The sequence below is a fragment of the Puma concolor genome, chromosome E2 (genome assembly GCF_028749965.1).
Source record: "Puma concolor isolate L17-30 chromosome E2, mPumCon1.1.hap2, whole genome shotgun sequence".
In the NCBI taxonomy this organism is placed as follows: Eukaryota; Metazoa; Chordata; class Mammalia; order Carnivora; family Felidae; genus Puma; species Puma concolor.
In genome coordinates this window covers 48,776,781-48,803,906 of record NC_141681.1, presented here as the reverse complement: position 1 = coordinate 48,803,906, position 27,126 = coordinate 48,776,781, and the positions used below count along the sequence as shown (strand labels likewise).

Genomic DNA, 27,126 nt, shown 5'->3' with positions numbered 1-27,126 from the left:
GTTCATTCCCCCTCCCCTTCCTTGCAAAAAGTGCCTCGTCACCGCTCCTGCCCGCCCCCGCTAGGCTGGAAGAACCGTGGGGTTAGCTGGAAGATTTGGGTATGTGGGGCGGCAAAGAGCTTCCCGAAGCAACTCTTTTGCGGACGTGGAACAGAAGGGGACCGGAGGTCAAGGGTCACGGAGGGGAAGGGAGCCCACGCCAGGATGGGCCTGGGGGGAAGGTCTCTGCGAGGCTCACACGCTGCCTCAACCGGGGACTGGCCAATGGGCGTGGCGGGGCGGTGGCCGCGCTGGAGTAGGCGGGGTCATATCTGCGTATGGGCGTGGTCTGCCGGCCAGGGGGTGGGGCTTGAGCCGGCCAGGCGCCGGGCCGGGGCGGGGTTCTTTTTGCATATCCCGCAGGCGGTGGGCCAATGGGCGGGGCTGGGGCGGGGAGCCGAGGCAGGAGGGGCGCTCCCCCGCCCCCGGAACGGAATCCTCCGGGGAGCGGAGCAGGCTCGCGCGCGTGCATCCCGCACCATCCCCCGGCCCCCGGCCCCGGCCCGCGTCAGACCGCGCTGCCGCCGCCGCCGCCGCCGCCGCCACAGCAGCAGCAGCGCTCGGGGATCCGGGCCCAGCCGGGGCCGCGGGAGGCGGGGGCGCCCGGGCCCTGGATGTCCCGCAGCGCGGCGGCCAGCGTGAGAAGGGCGGGAGAGGGGGGACTCGGGTGGGGGGCGGCGCCGCTGCTGATGTGGCGGAGGGTGGGAGGCGGCCGCGGCGCCCGGATGGAAAGAGGGTGCCAAGACTGGGGAGGGTGGGCCTGGGTGGGGGGTCCAGAACAGGCCCCCACCAAGCCAAAGCTTGAGAGACAGGGGGTCTGGGGCACAGGCCCTCTCTTGCCAAGGCCCTGAAGATAGGGATCTTGGACGTAGACCTGCCCCTCAAAAAAACCAAGGACAGGGGGACAGATTCTAGGTACAACTCCCTGGGCAAGGTTTTGGGGATGGGGTCCAGGACACAACCCCCACATCAAGCCAAGGCCTCCAGGAGGCCATTCCAGACCAGACGCAATCCCTACCCCTCCCTCCCTGAGGTGGTCTCTGAGCACAACAACCCTCTAGGCAAGGTCTTGAGGCTGGGGTCCCTGGGAATGGCTTCCCCACCAAGCCAAGGCCTAGGGGGCATCCCAGGCACAGTCTGTACCCAGGCCTCAGAGACACCCTGGGCACAGCATCCCCCCCCCAATCCTTGGGCGGTGTCCCAGGAATAGACCCTTCTCAAAACAAGGTCCCTGGGTCTGGGACTCCACCCCCCACCTAGCCTGAATAAAATAGGGAAATTTTAGGCAACCCCCAAAGGCTTGGTCAAGGGTCCCTGGGGCTGCCCAGCTGCCTGGGAGTGGCGCCACCCGCAGACAATGCGCCGACTCCCCCTCCCGGGTATGGGCCCCCAGGCTTCAGGATTCAGGCTGGGGGTGGGGGGCGGCTCCCCAGGGACCCAGCACAGCCCTGTCTGTCTGCAGCGTCTGCGGTGACGGTGACGGGTGACGGGTGGCTTTGTGTGTGGTACCTGGGGGGAAGGGGGGAAGCAAGCGACGGGAGGTGGCTAAGAGTGTGACCCGGTGTTTGTGTTACTGTGGTGTGTGTGTGTGTGTGTGTGTGTGCACGCGCGTGTGTGCGCGCGCGCGTGTGCTGGAGCTGGTGACTGTGAGGAATCCTGTATGTGTGTCTGCGTGTTGTGCTTGTGGTTGTGTCTCATAGTGTGCACGTTTGTGTCTGTTTGTGACCCCAGCATTTGTGCGACTATGTGTGTTTGACAGCTGCTCCTTGTGCAGAACCCTGTCACTTTTTAGTGTGTGTTTGTGTGTGCATGGTTGTGACTGCGTGGTTGTGTCTGTGATTACATCTTTTGTGACCCTGGGTGTGTGCTTTGGTAGCTATAACTGTGTTGTGACAGTGTGTGTGTTGGGCGTGGGGTTGGGCGAGTTTTGTGTGGCTGACAAGCTGTGGGTGGAGTTGGGACTGTGTACATGGAGTTGTGTCTATGACTCTATGTCCATGTGCCACTCTCCCACTGACTTGTGAGTGTTTGTAGTTGTGTCCGTAACTGATTGTATATGTGGGTCACGCATATGTCTGTGTGACACACAAGTCTCCCTGCAATTCTGGGTGTGTGTCTGCCATTGTACATGAAGTCACGTTGTATGTGGTTGTGTAATGGCACTGTGACTTTACACATGTGTACTCATGGCCACATCTGTATAACAAGGGTTGTATAAATGACTCCATCTAGCTCTGTGTGTTGATGCTAAGTGACTCTGTGCATTTATAGGTGTGTGTGTGTGTGTGTGTGTGTGTCCCCATGTGCATGCTGGACTGCCTGGGTTTCAGTCTGTGTGATTTGGTGACTGGGTGACTGTCCTGACTGTGGACATGGCTCTCTCAGGGACCATGTCTTCTGTGTCAACTCAGCTATAAAAGCTGTGCCTGGGTCACTGCATTTCTGAGTTCTCTTTCTTCATCACTGTGTGCTCGTGATGTGTGAAGTAGAAATTGTGTGCTGATGTCTCTATGTGTGAGATGTGTGTCTGTCCACACGGGGCTCTGATTGTATGCAACCACATGCTTATCCCTGTGATTTGTGTGTTCGCTTGAAGAGAGACTGTGCATTTCTCTGTGATGGGGTGACACGGCGGGACGTGGGGTGACTGTATCGAGACCAGGGTACGTGGCTGGGTAATGTGGACACTGATGCCGTGTGACTTTGCCCATGTGGCCATTTCTGAAATGTGTATGGCTGTGACTCTGAACCGGCAATTGTCTGGCCGTCCCTGAGTGTGGCCATCCTTAGGGACGGTTGTCTCTGGTTACCTGCGTGTCTTGAGTGTGCGTGCCTGTGTCTCTAGAAGGCGTAGGCCATGGCCGTCGGTGTCTCTGTGTGTGATTGGGTGTGGAAGACCATCTGTGTAAGTGTGGCTCATACCATGACCGCATGTGTGCCCCCCTGACAGGGTGTGTGTGACTGTGACAGCACGTGACCAAAACGGTGCGTTGGTGTGACCGATACCAGAGGGGCTGGGTACCCGTGTGCTGCTGTGGGCCTGTAGATGATTAAACCCACGTGGCTGTGACTGGATGTGGCTGTGCGTGGCCAAATGTGTGTCAGGTGTGACAGCACTTGTGCCTGTGTGTGACTTGGGGTGAATGGGTGCCCTCTGACTGCCGTGATTCTGTGTGCGTGGGTCTGCAACATGAGTGTCTTGGGCGAGGGCCTGAGGAGTCATGACTGTCGTGGGGAGTGCGCTCCTCTGCCTGGGCCCAGCTCTTTGTATGTGGCTGAGAAGACAGAAGTGACCACATATTTGGTAGCTGATGGGCCCAGATGTTTGTGGCAGTGCCTCGGCAGGCTGGGGCTGGAGATGCGCGTGGACAACGTCCGTGTCTGTGAACGTGGATCTGTGACCAGATGGTTATTGTGGCTGCGACTGTTTATGTGCATCTGTGTGATGCGGTGTGTGTGGCTGTGGTCGTGCCTGTGTATGACCACACGTGGAGAGCTGTGACCAGGTGCCTGGGGCGACTGTAGACATGAGTTGCATGCATGCATGTGACCGCATGTTTATGTGTAGCCTGGACAGGCGTCTAGAGGTCAAGGCCACTCCCTCCTCACACCGTCCCCTTGCCTCCTGAGACCAGGACATCCCCAACACGTGCCCCCAGAAACACACCTACTCATTCCTAGGCCCTTGCTACCAGGTGGCTGATCTCCTGAGTAACGGTTGCTATGACAACCAGGGCACTCATCAGGGAGCCTGAGATGGAAGGGGGGGGTTGGCTGTTGTCCAAAGAAGTGGGGAGGTAGGGGACCGAGCCCCAACCCAAGCCAGTGTCTCACCTTCTCCTCCCTTCCTTGGGCAGGGCGGACCCAAGAGGCCTGAGCAGCGTTTGCCCCCAGCCCCCTGTGGGGCCCTGGGGCCCCCCGAAACCTCCAGGACGGAGCCAGGTGAGTGACCAGCTGGGGCCAGGGCAAGGCTGAGCAAGCAGGTGGGTCAGCCTGGCACAACCAGAGGAACTGTCCCTTTGCTCCCACCGCAAAGGCTGCGGAGGCGCAATCACACTCATGAGGGGACACCCTCGAATGTCTTCCCTGCACACTCAGTGACCATCAGTCACTCCCTCACAAATACCACTCGTGAACACACTCTCACAGACAACAGCCCCACACTCTCACAGACAACAGCCCCACGTTCTCAACCGCTGCACTCTCGGCCAGGGGCAGGGTCTCTTGGACAAGCCTCACAGCTGCACACTGCCACAGGTGACCGCCATCGAAGACCACAGCCACGCCCTCAGGCAGACACACGGCTTGGAAGAGGACGGTCATGGCCACGCCTTTGAAAGACAATGGCTTCATGCTCGCACACATCCTCACAGGGACGGCTCCCAGACACACACGGACAACCACTCTCGCACTTAGATCCCCTTCGGCAACAACCTTCAGGGACCTGCTCTTCCAGAAACAACCACACCCTTGGACCCAGACCCCCCCTCACAGATAGCATTTCCGGACACACACTTTCGCAGACAGCCACTGTCAGACCAGTGTCCTTCTGTATGTTCAGCCTTCAGAAATACACGCTCACAGATGATCTCTGCATGCTTAGATCCAGACAACGTTCAGGAATCCACCAGTTATGCACATACACACACACAGAGTCCCCATCTGCTGGCAGTGTTCTATCCTCCTTGTCCTCTCGGGTTCCTCCTGAGACAGTCCGTATGGCTTATCAGTCAGAGAGACTGTCTTAGCACAGACTGTCCCCACCTCCGTTGTGGCCACCTCCACTACTGCCCCTTCCCCTGATGGTTACAGGTGCACACCGCCCCAGGGGCTCCTGCCTTAGACCAGACACAGTTGTCAGAGGAGGGCATCTCAGAGGCACAGAGATGAGCCCCCAGCCTCCACACCCTCGGGTTCTGGACCTCAGTCCCTGGACCTTCTGTGTCCCCCCCACATCGAACCCAGGCCTCCCACATCCCCCACATTGGACCCGTGCAACACCAGCTCTTGTGCCCTCTGACTGTCTCAGCCCCTGACCTCCTACCCCTAAAATCCTGGCCTTGTGACCCCTGAGCCCTATGCCTTCTAACCCCCATGCCCTCCAATGTCTCCACTCCCCATTACTTTGGATCCTCATGCCTCTGGACTGCCACGTCCTCAATCTCCAGACAGCTCAAAGCGGACTCCTGACCCCCATCCCAGACCTCCATGCACCTTTGCCCTATGTTTTTCTTCTGAATCCCCACCGCTGACTCTGGCACGCCCCTGCCTTCCCTTGCCCCGTTTTCCAGTGGCCCCTGACCGCTGCCGCTGCATGTTCCCTGAGTGCCACGCCCTCTGACCCAGGGACCCCCTGACCCTGTAACCCAGATCCCGTGTTATCTGACCCTCCCTGCCCTTGACCCGCGCCCCTGTCCTGTGTCACCAGAAGGGGCGGGCACCATGAACAAGTTACGGCAGAGCCTGCGGCGGCGGAAACCAGCCTACGTGCCGGAGGCGTCGCGCCCCCACCAGTGGCAGGCGGATGAGGATGCGGTGCGCAAGGGCACTTGCAGCTTCCCAGTCAGGGTGAGTGGGCGGGGCGCGGGCAGGGGCTGTGTGCATGCGGTCCCGGGGCCCCGGGGTGCTGGGTGATGTGGCTGAGGCCCTGGCCCAAATGCGAGAGACGACGCATCCCCAAAGAACCCCACAGCCTGGGCCCTTCAAAATTGGGATTAAAACCCAACACGCATTCTCTTGTACCAGGAAGGTATTACCTGGGGAGCCAGGGGACATTCTTCCTTGAGTCACCCCATCCTCTGGGAGCTCACAATTTCCAAAAGGCACCGGAAGGCCACAAAAGCCTGTGGTATTTGCACAGCCCTTTACTGTGAGGTGCTTTTTGGGTTAGACCATCACGACTCTTCAAAATGCACACTGCGCTTCCGCGAGGGAGACAGCAGGATTCAGGTTCAACTCCCAACTTAGTCCCTTGCCTGGCTGGGTGACAACAGCCGATTGTCATAAACCCTCCGTTTTCTTTTCCCTTCCCCTGGAAGCAGGCATGGAGTGGGTGGGAGTGGAGGGGGCGGGGGGGTCCATTTGGAAGTGTGAGAAACGCTGGGAAGGAAAGAAAGCCAATAAAGGTTGTGTCACTAACCTGCAGCTGTGGGCACTCGAGCTTGATGTCATCGGGAAAATGCTGGGAAATAGAGCCATCCCCCCAACGGGGTAAGGAGGCTGGGGTGAGCGCACCCCAGCTCCCATGGGTCGTTGGCAGGCCGGTGCTGAGGCCCGGAGACGCAGACTCTGGCCCCTAGAAGGACGGGAAGTAACATGTTAGGGCCAGGAATAGAGGCAAGATGGGAGTCAGAACTCCTCGCTAGCCTCAGTGTCCTCATCTGTGTATCTGGGATGGGAACAGAGGACCCACCTCGCAGAGTGGCGGCACCGTGAGTGAGTTAATATGTGTGATGGGCTAGGGGACATTGGGTGACATGTGGCAGCTGCTCGGGAAACACTAGGCGGTATTGATTACTGTGCTGCTTTCCTGTCCTCCTGTCTCCTCCCCACCAAGTACCTGGGCCACGTGGAGGTGGAGGAGTCCCGGGGGATGCACGTGTGTGAAGACGCTGTGAAGAAGCTGAAGGCGGTGAGTGAGGGCTGGGCCGGGAGGGGGCAGGGCCGCACCGGAAGAGGCAGCCCTGACCAGGCCCTCTCTCCTCCTCCCCCACCCCCAGATGGGCCGGAAGTCCGTGAAGTCCGTTCTTTGGGTGTCAGCCGATGGGCTCCGAGTGGTGGATGACAAGACCAAGGTAGGAAGCTCGTGGGGGTGGGAGTGGGCCCCAGTGGGCCCCCTCTCCTCACCCTGCTTGAACCGGGGCTCAGCACACCTTCCCACCCACCCCCATGATGTCCCTCCCTCCCGGACCTTCTAGGCCATGTGCTCCTGCAGCATCTTGGCACTCCTCGTGGTCGTAATTCAGGACCGAGTCACCGTTACCTGTGAGCTGGCGCAGGTAGTGGGTGTGGAGCAGTCACCTTCGCTCGCATCCCTGCTCACCCACATATCTGCGGGGTGACCCAGAGTGTGAGGTTCAACCCCTCCGTGCTTCAGTTGCCTCATCTGTAAAATGTGGATAAACATGGCCCCTACCCTTACGTGAGAAGGTGTATGCGTGCCGTGTAACTGTCCCTGGGGCAGCATATGTGCTCAGATCAGTGGATGTTAGCTGTTCTGTGTTTATTGTCCGTGTTCCCAGCCAGACGGGAGCATCCCGGACCTGAGCATCTGTTTGCTCACCATCGACTTCCCTGCACAGAGACTGCCCAAGGAGGCAGCAGCACAGGGCAAGAGTCAGGTTACCAACTGAACGGGATGGACACCTTTGCACACGCAGTTCCTTTACCCTGAAAGACTGTTCCCTGCCTTTTTGCCTGGTTAATACTTCCTCCAGGGGCGCCTGGGCGGCTCAGTTGGTTAAGTGTCCGACTTCGGCTCAGGTCATGATCTCGCAGTTCGTGGGTTCGAGCCCTGCGTTGGGCTCTGTGCTGACAGCTCAGAGCCTGGAGCCTGATTTGGATTCTGTGTCTCCCTCTCTCTCTGCCCCTCTCCCGCTTGTGCTCTGTCTGTCTGTCTGTCTCTCTCTCTCTCTCTCAAAAATAAATAAAACATTAAAAAAAAAAAAATACTTCCTCCAGGAAGCTTTGCCTGGTTCCTCACCAAGCTGTGTCAGGCACCCGCTCCTGACCGCCACAGGTCCCTGCACCTCCCCCACCCCGGCCCTGGCCCCTCGCCTGTGCCTCTGTCTGGTGATGGGCCTGATTCCAACACTAAGCCGGGAGCCCCGTGCATGCGAGCAGGGCCCACTGCTGTTTCAATGGGTGCAGGGTCCCCACCCCGTGCGGAACAGGACAGAGAGTAGTCGCTAAGGGGAGTGCTGAATGAGTACGTGAAAGATAGTTCAAGTTCCTCTCCTGGTTTCCCTGGCCACCTTCCAGGACCTGCTAGTAGACCAGACCATCGAAAAGGTCTCCTTTTGTGCCCCTGACCGCAACCTGGACAAGGCTTTCTCCTACATCTGCCGTGACGGTACCACCCGCCGATGGATCTGCCACTGTTTCCTGGCACTCAAGGACTCTGTGAGTATCACTGGAGGAAGGATCACTGGGAGGAAGCCAGGCTGAGTCTTGTCTCCCTGGAGTCGGGCCAGTCACTCTCCCCTCTCCTCCTATCCCCTCCCCTCCCCTCCCCTCTCCTCTCCATGCCCTGTGTCCTCACAGCTCCTAACTTAGAGGATTATGGGGAAGCTTGCGTGGGTTAATACCAAGTATTTGGAATGATGGCCAGACATCAGAAGCGCTCGGGGAAACATTAGTTATCGTCCTCCTCATTATCAGTGGTTCTTCATGTTTCTCTTACTTTTCTTTTTTACGAGGGTCATATGCATATAGTAACATGCACAGGTGGTCCCGGCACAGCTCCGTAAAATTCTGGCTTATGTAAAAACCCCACCCAGGTCAAGTTGTAGAGCGTTTCCTGCCCCCAGCAGGCTCCTTCCAGCCCTTCTCAAAGATACCCCCCCCAAGTCCTCCTGCTTCTTTCAGCCTTGATTCATTGTGTTTGCAGTTCTTTACATTTGAGGGGGTGAAGGCCCCCTCTGAGAATCTGATGAAAGCCACAAATGGACCGTCTTCTGTGATACAGTCTCACAGTTAGGATTCTGAGGCTCTGACACAAAACCCCCAGAGGCAGGCAGTGCAGGATTGGTGTGCTTCTCTCCGCTCATCAAGGGCTGTGGCCTCCCCTCCATGATCCAAAATGGGTGCACATGCTCCAGCCTTCACATCTTCATTCCAGCCACATGAGGGAGGGAGGCATGAAGAGGGGCACGCCCTCTCCTTTTGGGGAGTCACAGAATAATTACATCCCATTGGACATCCCTGGCTGCAAAAAAAAAAAAAAAAAAAAAAATGGTGGAAAATATAGTCTTTATTCTGTCCTATTCCCTGGACCCTGACCTCAGACCCCACCCAACTTGGTAGGAAGGCAGTCTCAGCTGCGTACATTAGCCAGTCTTCAGTGGCTGGCAACAGAAACTAATCTGGCTAACGTAAATCCAGAATAGTGTGATAGGAGGCATCTCACAGAATCGAAGGACAATCAGAGCATTAAGCATCAGAAAGGTCAGGGAGCTGGGCAGCCTGGGGACAGAACGTCAGGGGACAGTTCCTTTCACTGCATTGCTGCAGAAATGAATCCAGCCTCCCAGTGTCGTGGGTTAAAATTCCAGCAAGAGGGCATGGGATTGGCCTGGCATGGGTCACTGCCCACCCCTTGGTCAGGGGAGGCTGGAGCACACAGCCTGACATACCCAGTGTTGAGGGGGAGCTCCCCAAAGGGAATCCAGGGTGCTGTTATCAAAAGCAAGAGGAATGGATACCGGGCAAGTAAAACAACATGCATCCCTCTCAGATTCTAACAGTATCCCCCACAAGGATTCCTTCGTATTTCAGAAATCCCCACTCCAGGAGCTCTGAACCCCCAAAACTAGTTAGTACTCCCAACTTCCTCACTCGTACGCACAACTCCAGATCTCAGAACTGGGGGAGAAAGATAAATTTGAGCATGTCAGGATTGATTAGTCAGTACTGATTATGGCTGGCTGGGGTCTAGCATGGAGATACGAGAAGCCCAGAGCCCATAGCAACTGCTGTTTCTGGGGCATAGTGTACCAGTTGCAGCAGTTATCTGTGGCTGCGTAACAAATTGCCCCAATGTTTAGCAGCAATCATTTATTATCTCTCGGGGGTTTTGTAGGTCAGGAATTCGGACAAGGCTCAGCTGGGTGGGTCCAGAGTCGGTCATGGCTGTTACAGTCTGGAGCTGTAACACCAGGAGACTGGCCGGACATCTCCCACTCTTCATGTAGTCTCAGGACCTCTCCAGAAGGTCTCTCCAAGCCTGGAGGCTTCGGGAGGGCTGACTTACACGGTGGCTCAGGGCTCCCAAGTGAGTTAAAGGAGAGAGAGAGCGAGAGCCCAAGCTCGCGCCAGGAGGAAGTGCTGTCGCCTGTGTGGACTTAGTCCTGGAGACCACACAGCATTGCTTCTGTGATATTCTGTTTGTCCAGGCAGTCACAGAGGCCTTCCCAGGCTAAGGGGAGAGAACACAGACTCCACCTCTGATAGGGGAATGACATAATTCTGGAAGAGCGTGTGGTTGCCAGAAACTTGTTGTGGCTATTTTTGGAAAACACACTGCCATGTGGTTAGTTTGGATTCAGTGTCACCCCACCTAGCTATGGGACGTCAGGCACAAGTGGCTTCCCTCTCTGGGACTCAGTTTCCCCCTCCATAAAACGGAGATAATAGCAGTGGCTGCTGACAGGTGTGTTGGTGAAGCCTGTATATTATGGTCACACACAGAAAGTGTTAAATAGGGTCCCATAACAAATGTTCAGTAACTAGGAGTGGTTGCTTTCTTGTGACAAGTACTTGGGGCACCTGGGGTGGGTCAGTCAGTTAGGTGTTTCGGCTCAGGCCATGATCTCACAGTTCGTGAGTTCCAGCCTCGTGTCAGGCTCAGTGCTGACGGTGCAGAGCCTGCTTGGGATTCTCTCTCTCTTCTCTCTGCCCCTCCCCTGCTTGTGCACTCACTCTCATTCCCTCTCTCTCTCTCTCTCAAAATAAATAAACTTAAAAAAAAGAAAAGACAAGTACTTGAGGGTGAGAATCCAAGCAAGAAAAGAGTGTGACCTTGTCTGCAATTGCTTTCCACTTGTGAGCCTCAGATTTTAAGCATTAAACAATAGGACTCCCAGGATTCCTCAAAGTGATGCTTTATTTTTTGAGGTGCAGTTCACATAAAATTCATCGTTTTAGGGGCGCCTGGGTGGCTCAGTCGGTTAAGCACCCTACTTCGGCTCAGGTCATGATCTCACGGGTTGTGGGTTTGAGCCCTGCATCAGGCCCTGTGCTGACAGCTCAGAGCCTGGAGCCTGCTTCGGATTCTGTGTCTCCCCCTCTCTCTGCCCCTCCCCTGCTCATGCTCTGTCTCTCTCTCTCTCAAAAATAAATAAACATTAAAAAAATTTTTTTTAATTCTTCATTTTAAAGCATACAGTTCAGGGCACCTGGGTGGCTCAGTCGGTTAAGCGTCCGACTTCAGCTCAGGTCACGATCTCAGGGTCCGTGGGTTCGAGCCCCGCGTCGGGCTCTGGGCTAATGGCTCAGAGCCTGGAGCCTGTTTCCGATTCTGTGTCTCCCTCTCTCTCTGCGCCTCCCCCGTTCATGCTCTGTCTCCCTCTGTCTCAAAAATAAATAAACATTAAAAAAAAATTAAAGCATACAGTTCAATGGCATTAGTATACATGCAATGCTGTTCACTAATCATCTCTAGTTTCCAGTGTTCTCATCACTCTTTTTTTTTAATATTTATTTATTTATTTATTTTTGCAAGAGAAAGCAGGGAGGGGCAGAGAGAAAAGGAGATAGAATCCAAAGCAGGCTCCACGCTGTCAGCACAGAGCCTGATCCATGAGATCATGACTGAGCCAAAATCAAGAGTTGGATGCCTAACCAACTGAGCCACCCAGGCGCCCCTCATCACTCCTTTTTTTTTTTTTTTTAATGTTTTTATTTATTTTTGAGGCAGAGAGAGACAGAGCATGAGTAGGGGAGGGGCAGAGAGAGAGCGAGACACAGAATCTGAAACAGGCTCCAGGCTCTGAGCTGTCAGCACAGAGCCCGACGCAGGGCTCGAACTCACAGACTGTGAGATCATGACCTAAGCTGAAGTCAGATGCTTAACCGACTGAGCCACCCAGGCGCCCCTTATCACTCCTTTTTTTTTAATGTTTATTTACTTATTTTGAGAGAGAGAACAAGCTGGAGAGGGGCAGAGAGAGAGAGGGAGAGAGAGAACCCCAAGCAGGCTTTGCGCTGTCAGCATGGAGCCCAATGTGGGGCTCGAACCCACAAACCATGAGGTCATGACCTGAGCTGACATCAAGAGTCGGACCCTTAGCCAACCAAACCTCCCAGGCACCCTTACCATCACTCCTAAAAGGGACCTTATACCCATTAAGCAGTCACTCTCTGTTCCCCACACCCACCTCCCCAAGCCTGGTAGCCGCTAGTCTGCTTTCTGTCTCTATGGAGTTACCTCTTCTAGATAGTTCATGCAAATTGAATCATACAGCCTGCGGTCTTTTGTGACTGGCTTCTTTCACTTAGCAGAATGTTTTCAGGCTTCATCTGTGTTGTAGCGTGTGTCAGTACTTCCTTTTTCATGGCTGAATAGTATTCCATTGCATGGCTCTATTACAAGTTGTTTTCTCTGTTCATCCATTGATGGATGTTTAGGTTGCTTCTACCTTTTAGATATCGTGAATAATGCTACTGTGGACATTGCTGTGCAAGCATTTGTTTGAATAGCTGTTTTTAATTTTGGGGGGGTCTGTACTTAGAAGCTAGATTGCTAGATCATATAGTAGAGCTACGTCTAACTTTTTGAGGAATTGCCAAATTGTTTTCCACACCATTTTACATCCGCACCAAGCAATGTGCAACGGTTCCAATTTCTCCACATCCTAGCCAACACTTATTATTTTTCTTTTTTTTTTTTTTTTTAATTACAGCCACCCTAAGTAGGTGTGAAGCGGTATCTCATTGTGGTTTCGATTTGCATTTCCCTGCTGACTAATGATGTTGAGACTCTTTTTATGTGTTTATTGGCCACTTGTTTCTCTTCTTTGGAGAAATGTCTATTCTAATCCTTTATCCATTTTGTTTGTTTGTTTGTTTGTTTTTTATTTTTTTAACGTTTATTTATTTTTGAGACAGAGAGAGACAGAGCATGAACGGGGGAGGGGCAGAGAGAGGGAGACACAGAATCCGAAACAGGCTCCAGGCTCCAAGCTGTCAGCACAGAGCCCGACGTGGGGCTCGAACTCACGGACCGCGAGATCATGACCTGAGCCGAAGTCGGAGGCTTAACCGACTGAGCCACCCAGGCGCCCCCTTTATCCATTTTTTTCAACTGTTTGTCTTTTTATTGTTGCGTCGTAAGAAATTTATATATTCTGGATAGTAGATTCTTATCAGTTCTATGATATGCAAAAATTTTCCTCCATTCTGTGGGTTGTCTTTTTACTTTCTTGGTAGTGTCCTTTAATGTACAAATTGTTTTTAATTTTTTTTTTTTTTGAGAGAGAGAGAGAGGGTGCAAGTGAGCTAGGGGCAGAGAGAGAGAGAGAGAGAGAATCCTAGGAGGGGCAGGGGAAGGCGGGAGAGAGAGAGAGAAGCAGGGTTCATCCAAATTGGGGCTCAAACTCATGCACTGTGATATTATGACCTGAACCGAAGTCAGATGCTTTACACTGAGCCATCCAGGCACCCTAAATTGTTTTTAATTTTTATGAATTCAGCGTATCTATTTTTTGTTGTTGTTGTTGTTTGTGTGTTTGATGTCATAAGAATCCATTGCCAAATCTAAGGTCATGAAGATTTACTCCATGTTTTATTCTAAGACTTTTATAGTTTTAGCTATTACATTTAGGCCTTTGATCTATTTTGAGTCAATTTTTGTAAACAGTGTGAGGTAGGGGTCCAACTTAATTTTTTTTCCCTGTGAATATCCATTTGTCTCAACACCATTTGCTAATAGGACTATTCTTTCTCCTTTGAATAGTTTTGGTACCCTCACTGAAAATCAATTGACCGTAAATGTGTGGGTCGATATATGGGCTCTCAATTCTATTTCATTGATGTGTATGTTTATCCTTATGGCGGTTTCACATTATTTTGATTACTGTAGCTTTGGAGTACTATTTTAAATCAGGAAGTGTGAATGCTTGGGGCACCTGGGTGGCTCAGTCGGTTAAGCATCAACTTCAGCTCAGGTCATGATCTCGCCGTCCGTGAGTTCGGGCCCCGCACTGGGCTCTGTGCTGACAGCTCAGAGCCTGGAGCCTGTTTCGGATTCTGTGTCTCCCTCTCTTTCTGCCCCTCCCCCGCTCACGCTCTGTCTCTCTGTCTCTGAAAAATGAATAAACCTTAAAAAAAAATTTTTTTTAAAAACTTCTAAAATTCTTCAAAAAAAAGTGTAAATTCTTTTATTTTGTTCTTTTTCAAAATTCCTTTGGCTGCAATTCTGGGTCCTTTGCAATCCCATATGAATTTTAGGATCAGCTTTGCTGTTTCTGCAAGAGCAGCTTTTCTTATTTCTTCAAGAGTCTGTTGGGATTTTGATGGGATTGCATTGAATGTACAGACCACTTTGGAAATACTGCTATGTTAACAATATTAAGTTTCCAAATCCATGAACATGGGATGTATTTCCATTCATTTAGGTCTTCTTTAATTTCTTTTAGTAATGTTTGGTAGTTTTCAGCACACATGTCTTTCACTTCCTTGGTTAAATTTATTCCTAACCATCTTACTGTTTTAGACGCTGTTGTAAATGGGATTGTTGTAGCTTCATTTCTGGGTTGTTCACTGCGGGCGTATATAGATATAACTGATTTTTGTGTATTGACCTTATATCCTGCAACTTTGCCAAATTTCATTTATTACCACTGATAGTTCCTTTGTGGATTCTTTAGGATTTTCTATATATAAGATATGTCATCTGCAAATAGAGATGATGTTGCTTCTCCCTTTCCAGTTTGGATGCCTTTATTTCTTTTTCTTGTCTAATTACTCTGGCTGGAACTTCCAGTACAGCATTGAAAAGAAGTGATGAAAATGGGCATCCTCATCTTGTTCCTATTCTTATGGAGAAGCTTTCACTCTTTTACCATTGAGTATGGTGTTAGCTGTGAGTCTTTCATGAAAATCCTTTATCAGATTGAGGAAGTGCCCTTCTATTCCAAGTTTGTTGACCTTTGTTTTATCATGAAAGGATGTTAGATTTTGTCAAATGCTTTTTCCCCATTAATGGAGATGATCATGTGGCTTTTTTCCCTCTTTCTGTTAATGTGTATTGCATTCACTGGTTTCATAGGTTGAATCAACCTTGCATTCCTGGGATAAATCTCACTTGACCTTGGTGCATAACCTCTTTACTCTGCTGAGGAGTTCAGCATGCTAGTCTTTTGTTGAGAACTTCTGTTCCCAAGTTTATCTTTAAAAGGTGGCTGAGGGGCGCCTGGGTGGCTCAGTCGGTTGGGCAGCCGACTTCGGCTCAGGTCATGATCTCGCGGTCCGTGAGTTTGAGCCCCGCGTCAGGCTCTGTGAGCTCTCTCAGCTCAGAGCCTGGAGCCTGTTTCGGATTCTGTGTCTCCCTCTCTCTGGCCCTCCCCCATTCATGCTCTGTCTCTCTCTGTCTCAAAAATAAATAAACGTTAAAAAATTTTTAAAAAATAAACAAATAAATAAAAGGTGGCTGAGCATCTTGGTTAGGAAACAGAAGCTAGGTTGATCTCATGAGAATCCCAACCCTGCCACTCACTTATAACGGGTGTGTTGACTAAGGCTCAGTTTCTTCATCTGTAAAACAGGCTCATAAGCATGTCCATCTCCTGGCATGATTGTGAAGATTCCAACAAAGGGTGGACAGATTTAAAGTGACACCTATGTGGTGTTTCCCTGTGCTAGGCTCTCGTGCCGGCTTCCGGTGCTATGTGCCTCCTTGCATATATTAGCTCATGTAATTCTTGCAACAACCCTGTTAAGTGGGTGCTGTTAGGGCCCACATTTTACAGACAGGGAGGCTTAGGCACTGAAAGGTAGAGTGGTGTTCTTGAGAACACGCAGTTGGAAAGTAGGAAGCCAGAATCAGTGTGGCCTTGGAGCCTCTTAAATATGTACTCAAGAAATGGGCTGTTTTTGTTTTCATTTTTTAAGAATTTAACTTTTTTTTTTAAGTTTATTTATTTATTTATTTTGGGGAGACAAAGAGAGCACAAGCAGGGGAGGGGCAGAGAGAGAGAGAGAGGGAAAGAGAGAGAATCCCAAACAAGCTCCACACCACCAGTACAGAGCCCGACATGGGGCTCGAACTCGCGAAACTGAGATTGTGACATAAGTGGAAACCAAGAGTCGGACGCTCAACCATCTGAGCCACCCAGGCGCCCCCACCCCGGGTCATTCTCTTTTGAAGTAAAATTCCCACCCCCACCCCCCAAAGAACGGCCACTCTTTGACTTTCTTTTCACGGTAGATGAGTTTTGCTGGTTCTCGAACTTCGCATAAATGGAGCGGTAAGGCACTGCTCTCTTGTTTCTGGCTTCTTTCCCTCAGAGCTGTCATTTGTTTCCGTCCCGGTGCAGACGCACACTGAGGCCCCGGGCTGGGGTGGGGGCGCTTGTCCAGGATCACCCGGCACCCAGCCGCGGGGAACCCAGGGCGTCTGGCTTCCGGCCTGCACAGCACAGCGTCTCTAAGCCCGCGCGGATCTCCACCCACAGGGCGAGAGGCTGAGCCACGCGGTGGGCTGTGCCTTTGCCGCCTGCCTGGAGCGGAAACAGCGGCGGGAGAAGGAATGCGGGGTGACGGCCGCCTTCGATGCCAGCCGCACCAGCTTCGCCCGCGAGGGCTCCTTCCGCCTGTCGGGCGGCGGGCGGCCCGCTGAGCGAGAGGCCCCCGAGAAAAAGAAAGGTGGGTGCTGCGCAGAGGGCAGGGCTGGGCACAGAGTGGGCCCCGGGGGTGGGGGGGGATGGGGGCTGGGGATCCGGTGTCGCTGCGGAGAGCTGCAGAGGTACCGGGACTCTGCAGTTTACAAAGCAGAGCACCAACCACAAAGTTTGGTTCCAGTTTATAAAGCTCACTTGGGTTTAAGGAGTTCTTTGGGCAGTGTGCTGCAGGCCACAAATCACAGCAGAGCTCCCGGCGCTTCATTATGAGGCATTTCAAACTGTGTATCCGGGCCGGCTAATGGGTTGTGAAGTCAGCTTCCGTGGATTGCGGCTTTCGCTGAAAAAAAAAAAAAAAAAAAGAAAGAAATAGAAAAGAATAGAAAATAACAGATTAGCTGAATGTAGTAAGGGTAAGTGTAGTTGAATGATACTATTATCTCAGCATATATATTTGCGTGTGTGTGTGTGTGTGTGTGTGTGTGTAACAGGTTACCGTGCAAAAGGTATTTCTTGTTCTGGGTTGCCATCAAAAGGGTTTAAAAAAATACCTGGTAAGGGGCACCTGGGTGGCTCAGCTGGTTACGTCGGACTTCAGCTCAGGTTGTGATATCTCAGCTTGTGAGTTGGAGCCCCGTGTCGGGCTCTGTGCTGACAGCTCAGAGCCTGGAACCCGCTTCGGATTCTGTGTCTCCCTCTCTCTTGGTCCCTCCCCTGCTCATGCTCTGTCTCTCTCTCCCTCTCAAAAATAAACACACGCACACACACACACACACACACACACAGAAAAAAGAAAAAAACCTGGTAAACTCTAACATTGTACATAAGTGGCAAATACTTCGTTAAGTTCTAAAACTGTGTTCTTTTTTTTTTAATTAATTTTTTTTGACAGAGCATGAATGTGCCCACCTGCATGTTGCGGCGGGGGGGAAGAGGGGCAGGTGGAGAGGAAGAGAGAGAATCTTAAGCAGGCTCCACATCCAACCCCGAACCCAATGGAGGGCTTGAGCTCATGAATGTGAGCTCATGGCCTGAATCGAAATCAAGAGTCAGATGCCTAACTGACTGAACTGCCAGGTGCCCCTGAAACAGTGTGTTTTTTTTTTTAAATATAAGCATACTGTGTTCTGAGTCACAGTGTAATTTTAAGTTTATGTATTTATTTTGAGAGAGAGAGAGCTGTAGGGGAGAGTAGAGTAGGGGGCAGAGAGAGAGGGAGAGAGAATCCCAAGCAGGCCTCACGTCGTCAAGCACAAAGCCTGACATGGGGCTCCACAAACTGTGGAGATCATGACCTGAGCTGAAACCAAGAATCAGTCTGTCATTTAACTGACTGAGCCACCCAGGTGCCCCCGCCCCCAGTTTTGTGTGTGTGTGTGTGTGTGTGTGTGTGTGTGTGTGTGTGTGTATTCTAGTTTTTTAATTTTTGGAAAACACTGCTTAGAATTCATAAAGAACTGGGGCACCCGGGTGGCTCAGTCGGTTAGGCATTCAACTCCTGATTTCGGCTCAGGTCATGATCTCAAGTCTGTGAGAATGAGCCCCTCGTTGGGCTCCATGCTGATCATGGAGCCTGCTTAAGATCCTCTCTCTTTCTCTCTCTCTCTAAAAAAAAAAAAAAAGAAAAAAAAAAAAAGAATTTACAAAGAACTTACCATGGGGAACTGACCCAGATTAAAGGAGACTAAAGAGATTTGACAAGTAGTAATAAACACAAGGTATGGTGACCCTGAACGCTGAACTGGATTTTGGATTACCTGTGTCTATAAGGGACATGATTTTTTTTAATTTTTTTAACGTTTATTTATTTTTGAGAGAGAGAAGAGACAGAGACAATGCAAGAGGGGCAGAGAGAGAAAGAGAGAGAGAGGGAGACACAGAACTCAAAGCAGGCTCCAGGCTCCAAGCTGTCAGCACAGAGCCTCATATGGGGCTTGAACTCATGAACCGTGAGATCATGACCTGAACTAAAGTCGGATGCTTAACCAACTGAGCCACCCAGGTGCCTCCAAAATCAAAATATTTTTAACTAAAAAAATAATAATAATAATAATAAAATATTTCTAACTAAAGAGCTAGGAAAACAGAAGTTTTTATTACTTAGGATATTAGAGTGTACAAAGTATGTTTCTTTTTTTTTTTAATGTTTATTTATTTTGAGAGAGAGAGAGCAAGGGAGCAGGGGAGGGGCAGAGAGAGAGGAAGAGACAATCCCAAGCAGGCTCCATGCTGACAGCCTGGGGCTCAGTCCCACAAACGGTGAGATCATGACCTGAGCTGAAATCAAAGAGTCGGAGGCTTAACCAACTGAGCCACATGGGTGTCCCCAGAGTATGTTTCTATTTATAAATAACATGACCATTTACAAACCTCTTGACAATTTACAAAGCTCTTCACAGCTTACAAAATATTTTACAGTTTACATCATCTATTTTTTTTAATATTTATTTTTGAGGGGCGCCTGGGTGGCGCAGTCGGTTGGGCGTCCGACTTCAGCCAGGTCACGATCTCGCGGTCCGTGAGTTCGAGCCCCGCGTCAGGCTCTGGGCTGATGGCTCAGAGCCTGGAGCCTGTTTCCGATTCTGTGTCTCCCTCTCTCTCTGCCCCTCCCCCGTTCATGCTCTGTCTCTCTCTGTCCCAAAAATAAATAAACGTTGAAAAAAAAAATTTAATATTTATTTTTGAGAGAGAGACAGAGACAGAGAGCGAGCCGGGGAGGGGCAGAGAGAGAGACACACACAGAATCCAAAGCAGGTCCAGCCTCGGAGCTGTCCGCACGGAGACTGACATGGGCTCAAACTCACGAACTGTGAGATCACAACCTGAACTGAAGTCCAATGCTTAACCGACTGAGCCACCCGGGTGCCCCTTCATCATCTATTTGAATTTGTAAAGTATTTTACCATTCACAAAGCAGATACAAAATGAAGTTAACAGAGGGCCTGGTCCAGTATATGATGTTTTATATTGTTTACAAATGAACGCACTGGGTACACAGTCCTTCACGGTTTACAGGTATTTCTTTACTGTTTCTAGAGGCTATTGGAATTTACAAAACATGTCATTCGCTTTAGAGTTTGCAAGCGGTTTTACTGTTTCCAAAGGATGTTATAGTTTCCAGGTACTTTGCATTATAGAAAGCACTTTACAGCTTGCACAGCAAGATGAGAGTTTACGAAGTATGGTATGATTTGCTGAACACATCACCCAGCATTTTGCTGTAGATGCGCCGATTTACAGTCTCAAGGCACCTCACTTGCCCTTTGACAAAGAGCTCTTTCCAATTTAGGAGTTGCGAACCAGTGCACTTTTCACAGTGTTGTTTACCAAGCTTTTGTCAGATTCCAAAGCACTGAACATTCGCTGCCTCAACTGACCCTCTCAGGAGGCCTCAGGAGGGCAGTATTAGGGGTGGTTACCCCAGGTTTAGTCGGGGAAACTGGGGCTCGAAAGGGAGGGGGCTTCCTGAGATCCCCCAGTAAGGTGGGGACAGAGGTGATTTCCTGGTTCCAACCTGTCCCACGTGGTTCAAGCTGCCCCCAGCCAGGCCTGGGTGAGAGCCTCACCGCTTCCAGCTGGAAGATGGGAGAAGCAGTGCTGGGTGACCTCCCTACCTCTCTGGGCCTGAGTTTAGTCTCCAATTTGGGCTGCAGCTCGGGTGAGGCCCTGATTGGAGGATGGGTGTATATTTGTGTTTTGACAGGGCTTGGGGGCGGGGGGGGAGGGTCCCTGCCTCTGAAGATCCCACCTTGTACTAGGTGGGGAGACCAGGTTCCCCCAGAGGACAGAGGGCAGTCCCAGAGTGGAGAGGATGGAACAAGCTGGGTCTAGAACAGTAGGTAGCAACGGGTGGGAGGGGCGAAATAGTTGAGGTGGGAAGAATGGTAGGAAACAGACAGAATGACAGGAAGACAGCATGATGTGGAGAGAGCAGGCCAGAGGGAGAGACAGGTTAGGGCACTTGTCTGGGACACCGACTCTGGGGTCAGCCTGCCCCTTCCTAGCACTGTGGCTTGGGCAGAGTCACTTACCATTGCTAGGCCTCAGTCTCCACATCTGTAAAATGGGGATAGCGGTCATATCGACCTCATTGGGTAGCTGTGAGGCTCGAATCACTGAATACTTGCAAGCATTTGGAACAATGCCTGATACATTCATTATGCACCAAATAAGCGTTCGTTAAATTAATCAGAAAGGGAGACAGAAGGTCTCAGAGAGAAAAACAGAAGAAGCAGCAGAGAAAGCCAGATTGGGGGCAGAAACTAGCGACACAGAAGGCTGGGCTGGAGGAGGACTCCCGAGAGCCTCCTGGGGCAGGCGGTATTGGCTTGGTGAAGATGAGAGGCATTTCAGGGCTCTTACCAGCCTGTCGCGAGGAGAGGACACATTGGGTGAGGAAGGCAGCATTGGAGGACGATCAAGGGGGCTGGGTGAGAGAGGACAAATGCCCCGGTGGGGTATCTAACCGCCTGTCCCCCCGCCTTGTCTCCAGCAGAGGCAGCAGCTGCCCCATCTGCGGCTCCTGGCCCTGCCCAGCCTGGGCATGTGTCCCCGACGCCGGCCACCACATCCCCTGGGGAGAAGGGTGAGGCGGGCACCCCGGTGGCCGCAGGCACCAGTGCAGCTGCCATCCCCCGACGCCACGCCCCCCTGGAGCAGCTGGTTCGCCAGGGTTCCTTCCGCGGGTTCCCAGCACTCAGCCAGAAGAACTCACCTTTCAAACGGCAGCTGAGCCTACGGCTGAATGAGCTGCCGTCCACACTGCAGCGCCGCACTGACTTCCAGGTGAAGGGCACAGGTGAGCCCGTGTCTCAGTGGGAAGAACATCAGGATCAATACCATAGCACCCTCTGTAGGAGGCAACAGATAGAGAAGAGGTGGATACACCTTGATTGATTAGCACTGTCTGCCACGGGAAAGGAAAGAGGAGTGGAACACGTCATGGTTGATTAGCAGTGTCGGCCACCATCGAGGGGGTGGGGGGGAGGGGTAGTGCAAATATGATCGATTAGCAATGTCTCCTGATGGCAAGGGAAAGCAAAAGGATGGCATAAGCCATGATCAATTAGTAATGTTTGCTCTAGGTACGGAACCGAGAGGTACCTCACACATGCATGCATCATGATTGATTAGCAAAGCCTGCCATGGGTTCCGGGGGAGAGGAAAGCTGCCTAGACGCCCCTTTTTGCTCAGGAGGAGACTGAGACTCCATAGGCTAATGCTCCCTCCAAGCATTTGGCCAGAGAGGCATGAGATCTGACTAGGTGAAGGATACAGGCTCAGAGTAAGGGAGGATTGTGATGGGTTAACGGCGTCCGCCCAGGGCAGGGAGAATAGAGTGACGGCATATGTCATGATCTCCTTACAGTGCCTGCCATGAGCAAGAAAAAGGAGCGAGGCGATACACCATATGATTGATTAGTGAAGGTTGCCATGGATAAGGGAGAAGAGAGAGCAGAAGTTCTGTTGTGCCCAAGGAGAGTTCCCAGAATTTGGCCAGTGGAGACATGAGGTGAAGGGCACACGTGAGCACGGGGATCAGGGGTCGCGGAGCATAGTGATGAATTTGTGATGTCGCTGGCCGGCAGGGGATTGGGCAGAAGCAGCACCCCCATCTTCCAGGGACAGTGCTGAGGCAAGCGGTGATGCGTCATCTATTAGCAGTGCCTGCCCTGGGCAGTGATAGGAGAGGCAGTATAGCTGTTCTGTTTTTCTTGGAAGGAAGATGGAGTTACACGGACCCAGCATTTGGCCAGTAGAGCCATGAGGTTTGGCCAGGTGAGGGGGACGGTAAGCAAAGAGTTGAGTGGGAAAAAACGCATCGTGCTTGATTACTAATGTCTGCCATGGGCCAGGAAGAGGAGAGAGGTGGCATGTGTCATGTTCCCAAAGCAACGTCTGCCACGAGAGAGGGGGAAGAGAGGTGGCATGGTACCATGTTCTGCCCCAGGGAGGTGGGCAAGCGGGCTGCCTCTCCTCCCAGCTGTTGGTGAAGTCACGTGGTCTGGCCCGCTTTCCTGCTTCCACATGCCAGATCGGAGACACCCACCCCTCGTGGCCTCGGGGACTGGCGTGGGAGGCGTTGATCTGCGTCCAGAAGGCTGGGCTGCTCGCAAAGGTGACTGCTGAGCAGATGCCAGTGCCTGCCGAGACTGACGCACACGCGCTCCGTGTCCCGCAGTGTCCCTCGGCCTTCACACAGCCTCGGGTTTGCTGTCCTCATGCACCCTGCCATGACGCACCCCCCAGGCCTGTCACACACGCTCCCTGAGAGGTGGCAGGCCCCCCACACTTCAGGTGGAAGCTTCACGCGCCCGTAGCCAGTCGCACACTTGCTTGGATGTGACCTGCCCCCCGGAATTTTCAGATTCACACATGTCACTCTGCCGCAGGTGCCACACACAGAAGTCACACGCTCAATGTGACTCAAAAGTCACACCCCCTCTTGGGTGTCACAGAACCAGATGTTTCCATTAACACACACTTAGGCACGTATCCAGATACCCCACGCAGATTGGCGCACACTCACAAACCACACACCCGGATTCGCACAGACGTGGAAGCCGCACCTGCAGATTCACGCACGCTTGCAAACACATTTATACGTCACACATGGCTGCCTGGAGTGGCTCACACTTGGGAATCACAAGACGCCACGCGCCTGGATCTCGGTCACACTTAGATGCCAGGCCCTCAGAAGCTGCACACCTATTTGGACTACAGTCATCATAGACTTGACCTAGAAACCACGCACCCTCCCACCTGGGCACGCCCCTGTCACACCTGCTAAGTCCTCCAGCCCATTTCTTTCTGATGCTCAGTGGGGCATTGCATGTGCTCCCTTGGAGACAACCGCTAGCTGAGATGTCACAGGCTCTTGTCCCACCACACTGGCGTTTCTCTTGTCTATTTGGATGGCACTTTTTTTCATCCCAAGCTCTCATGAGGCCACCGCACCTGTTCAGCGTCCCCTGTCTTGCTGGCACAGGTGCATCTCTAGCTTCATGATGTGTGTAATAGGCCAGGCCAGGTGTGGTGGACAGGGCCCCCCCCCTTCTCCACCCAAAGGAGGACGAATGATCCCCAGCCACCGCACAACAGTGTGGCCAACGCTCATCCTGACTCATCAGAGCTCTTGCCATGTATGTGGTCGGATTTATCTTTTAATTAATATATATTGTCGAACATTTAAAATATTTCTCCTGATTTGTAGCTACACACAGATTTTTTTTTAATGTTTATTTTTGAGAGAGAGAGAGAGAGAGCACGTGCACGCACACGAGTGGGGGAGGGGGCAGAGAGAGAGGGGGACAGAAGATCCAAAGCCTGCTCTGTGCTGACAGCAGAGAGCCCCACACGGGGCTCAAACTCATGAACCACAACAAGATCGTGAACTGAGCCGAGGTCGGATGCTCAACGGACTGAACCACCCAGGTGCCCCACTATACACAGATCATGATGTCCTCCTTGGTTTGGGACCCCAGCCACCAAAATGTCACTTACCATTTGGCTGTCATACCACTCAGATGTCACGCACACACAAGCACGGAGTTAGCACTTTCATGGCCCCGGCCATGGGTTACTGCAGAGTAGACCCACAACCTACACACCTTGTGAGGGAAAGGACCCCAGGTGGCGAGAGAGGGCCACCTAAGGGCACGGGGTCAAGGGTAGGGCCTGGGCCTCTTCTCTGACCTCCACCCTTCCCTGACTTCCCAGTGCCTGAGATGGAGCCCCCTGGAGCCAGTGACAGTGACGGCATCAATGCTCTGTGCACACAGATCAGCTCGTCTTTCGCCAGTGCTGGAGCACCCGCACCTGGGCCACCACCAGCCTCAGCAGGTAAACTCTGCCCCTCCCTGCAGTGCCCCCCTGCAGTGCCCCCCTACAGCCCCCTGCTCCACTCAGGGAGTACCTCAGACACTCCAGGAACCTTGGAATCCCACGGTCTTAGAACCACGGATCATCTAAAGGCTATGGGACCATCCTGGCACCGTGGCATCAGTTTAGAGCCTTGGATCATCTTAGAATCACAGGGTCTTCTCAGAGCCATGGGCTCATCCTAGAACCATGAGATAACGTTAGAATCATGGGGGGCCACTTCAAACCATGGGATCAATTTTAAACTTTCCTGTCCTAGAACCATAAAATTGAGAAACCTACAGCCTCAGAATCACAGGATATTAGAATGTCCAGTTCTGGAACCATGAAACCTTGGAACCACCTTAGAGCCATGAGCTTGTTCTAGAACCATGGAAGCACTTGGAACTGCACTATCAATTTAGATCTCTAGAATCTTAGAAAACACAAGCTTAAAACCATTGAACCTCACTCACTAGGTGAGACCTGTACACTTTGAGAACGATCCGTGCAGTCTTTAAATCTTAGCCTCCTAAAACAATACATTGTCAAAGTACCAGAATGAACGGTGGTATTAAAAATATTTAATAATAGGTTTGGCACTGGCCAATCAGAAGGGAAGCTGGGCTGGTGCCTGTCAGTCTTGCCTGTGCTTTCCCATCTTAGGGCCTTAGAATCTCAGCACTGTACTTTCCTAGCACTTCAGAACCATGCCCTGGTCCAGGATGGTTAAGCCACTTGCCCCAAAGTCAACACAGCTAGTGAGGAGCAGAACTCGATTCAAGGCACGCGGCCTGGCTGCAGACTCTGATCCCCAGGCTCGGGTTCTCTTGGCTGCCGCCCATGCCCCTCAACTGCCCCTCTCCTCCCTCTAGGGACTTCTGCCTGGGGTGAGTCCTCCGTGCCCCCTGCAGCGGCCTTCCAGCCCGGGCACAAGCGAACCCCTTCGGAGGCCGAGAGGTGGCTAGAGGAGGTGTCCCAGGTGGCCAAAGCGCAGCAGCAGCAGCAGCAGCAGCAGCAGCAGCAGCAAGCGGCCTCAGTGCCCCCTGTGGCCCCTGCCCTGCAGCCCTTTCCCGCCCCCGTGGGGCCCTTCGACGCTACACCTGCACAGGTGGCCGTGTTCCTGCCGCCCCCACACATGCAGCCCCCTTTTGTGCCCGCCTACCCGGGCCTGGGCTACCCGCCCATGCCCCGGGTGCCCGTGGTGGGCATCACACCCTCACAGATGGTGGCCAATGCCTTCTGCTCAGCCGCCCAGCTCCAGCCCCAGCCAGCCACCCTGCTCGGGAAAGCCGGGGCCTTCCCACCCCCGGCCATGCCCACTGCCCCGGGGGGCCAGGTCCGCCCACGCCCCAATGGGGCACCCTGGCCCCCAGAGCCAGCACCTGCCCCGGCCCCCGAATTGGACCCCTTTGAGGCTCAGTGGGCAGCGTTAGAAGGCAAACCTGCTGTAGAGAAGCCTTCCAACCCCTTCTCGGGCGACCTGCAGAAGACTTTCGAGATTGAACTGTAGCCCGAGCTGCCCTGCCCACCCCAACATCTCCAGGTGCCCACACCTGGGAATGGAGGCCCAACCTCTCCCTAGTCCCACTCCCTGGGGCTACGCCCCACCCCCCAACACCCCTTCTAACCGCCCCCCCCCCCCGGAACCACCCCCCACAACCACTACAGAACCGACATTGTAACGCCCAGGTTGTGACAGGATGGGATTCAGGGACGGACCAGCCTGGCTAAGGGACCCATTTCACTGCCAGACTTAGGCTGGTGGTGCCCTTCCCCCCTTCCCCCAAACCCCAGACACAGCGGGATGGCCACCGTCCCACTGAGTGCCCTCGGTTCAAGCTACATCTCCCAGTTTCTGTTGTTGACCTTCGACCTTTCAGTGTTGGGTGGGATGGAAAAGGGAGGCCCACTTAGGGGCTCTTCTGGACCCCACAGGAGTGCCCACCCCAAGTCTGGCCGTCCCCTTCCAGACACAGCACAAGCAAAGGGCTTCCCTCTGCCCACCTGCTGCGTTCACTGCCAATGCTGTGCTCACCCCTATCACCCCTCTCCCCCACTCGGGGGCCCACATCTTCCTTGGGCCAAGGTCTCGTGGGGGCAGGGGCCAAGTTGGGGGCCCAGGAGTTGGGGTGGGGGGAAGAGGAAGGAGATGCTCAGTTACCTCACGTCAGTGCCCGCTGGGGAAGGGCCCGGGAAAAAGGGGGGGTGCCTGGCGGGTACTTTTCTATCTTTTATTTCCAGATTTTTTTGTATCTAAACTCACAGATTTGTATTATACAAGGACAGCCAATAAAGGAAGACTATAATGGTGCCCCTCGGACAGCAGGGTGTGTCCAGGGGGGATGGTGTGGTGACAGAGCCTTTCCTCCTGAGTCATCTCAAAAGCAAGAAAAAAAGGGAGGGGGGGTGTGTGTCCCTGCACAGTAACCTCGGAGCCATAACATGGTCGCAGGGAATGCTGACCCGGCACGTGAGAGGTGAGTATTAAAGGGGACCCAAAATTAATCACCCCAATTTCTAACTCTTACAGATTTTGAACCAAGGAATTTAAAACATTGTATTTGGCTGGGAATGAGTTCAGTATTGAAATTTTAAATAACCAGGTTTGGAATCCTGTATCTTTAAGCTGGAAAATTCTTGTTTGGTCGATTGCATTTTCCATAACTTA

At 52.6% G+C, this 27,126-nt stretch overlaps 1 protein-coding gene across 7 annotated transcripts; it reads left to right on the top strand.

Moving 5' to 3' along the window:
* The first annotated feature begins 452 nt into the window (after positions 1-452).
* On the top strand, positions 453-26,769 carry NUMBL (NUMB like endocytic adaptor protein). Of its 7 annotated transcripts, none has more exons than XM_086689820.1 (11): positions 453-677; positions 3,897-3,981; positions 5,471-5,607; positions 6,596-6,670; positions 6,759-6,833; positions 8,020-8,160; positions 16,431-16,620; positions 21,088-21,393; positions 22,630-22,713; positions 24,315-24,437; positions 25,331-26,769. In XM_086689820.1, exons 1-11 carry the CDS (start codon positions 654-656, stop codon positions 25,966-25,968), a joined length of 1,878 nt encoding a protein of 625 aa, XP_086545946.1. In that variant the 5' UTR covers positions 453-653; the 3' UTR covers positions 25,969-26,769. The 7 variants fall into 7 exon arrangements, with proteins under 7 accessions (XP_086545946.1, XP_086545945.1, XP_086545944.1 ...); XM_086689819.1 differs by having other exon boundaries at positions 5,468-5,607; positions 21,091-21,393; XM_086689818.1 differs by having other exon boundaries at positions 454-677; positions 5,468-5,607.
* The last annotated feature ends 357 nt before the right edge of the window (positions 26,770-27,126 follow it).

Bases quoted from the DNA above. Each gene is read 5' to 3' on its own strand.
- NUMBL (XM_086689818.1), top strand. From the start codon at position 654: ATGTCCCGCAGCGCGGCGGCCAGC. The intron at 678-3,896 runs GTGAGAAGGGCG...TTCCTTGGGCAG, and splicing joins CCCGCAGCGCGGCGGCCAGC to GGCGGACCCAAGAGGCCTGA. The intron at 24,438-25,330 runs GTAAACTCTGCC...TCCTCCCTCTAG, and splicing joins GCCACCACCAGCCTCAGCAG to GGACTTCTGCCTGGGGTGAG.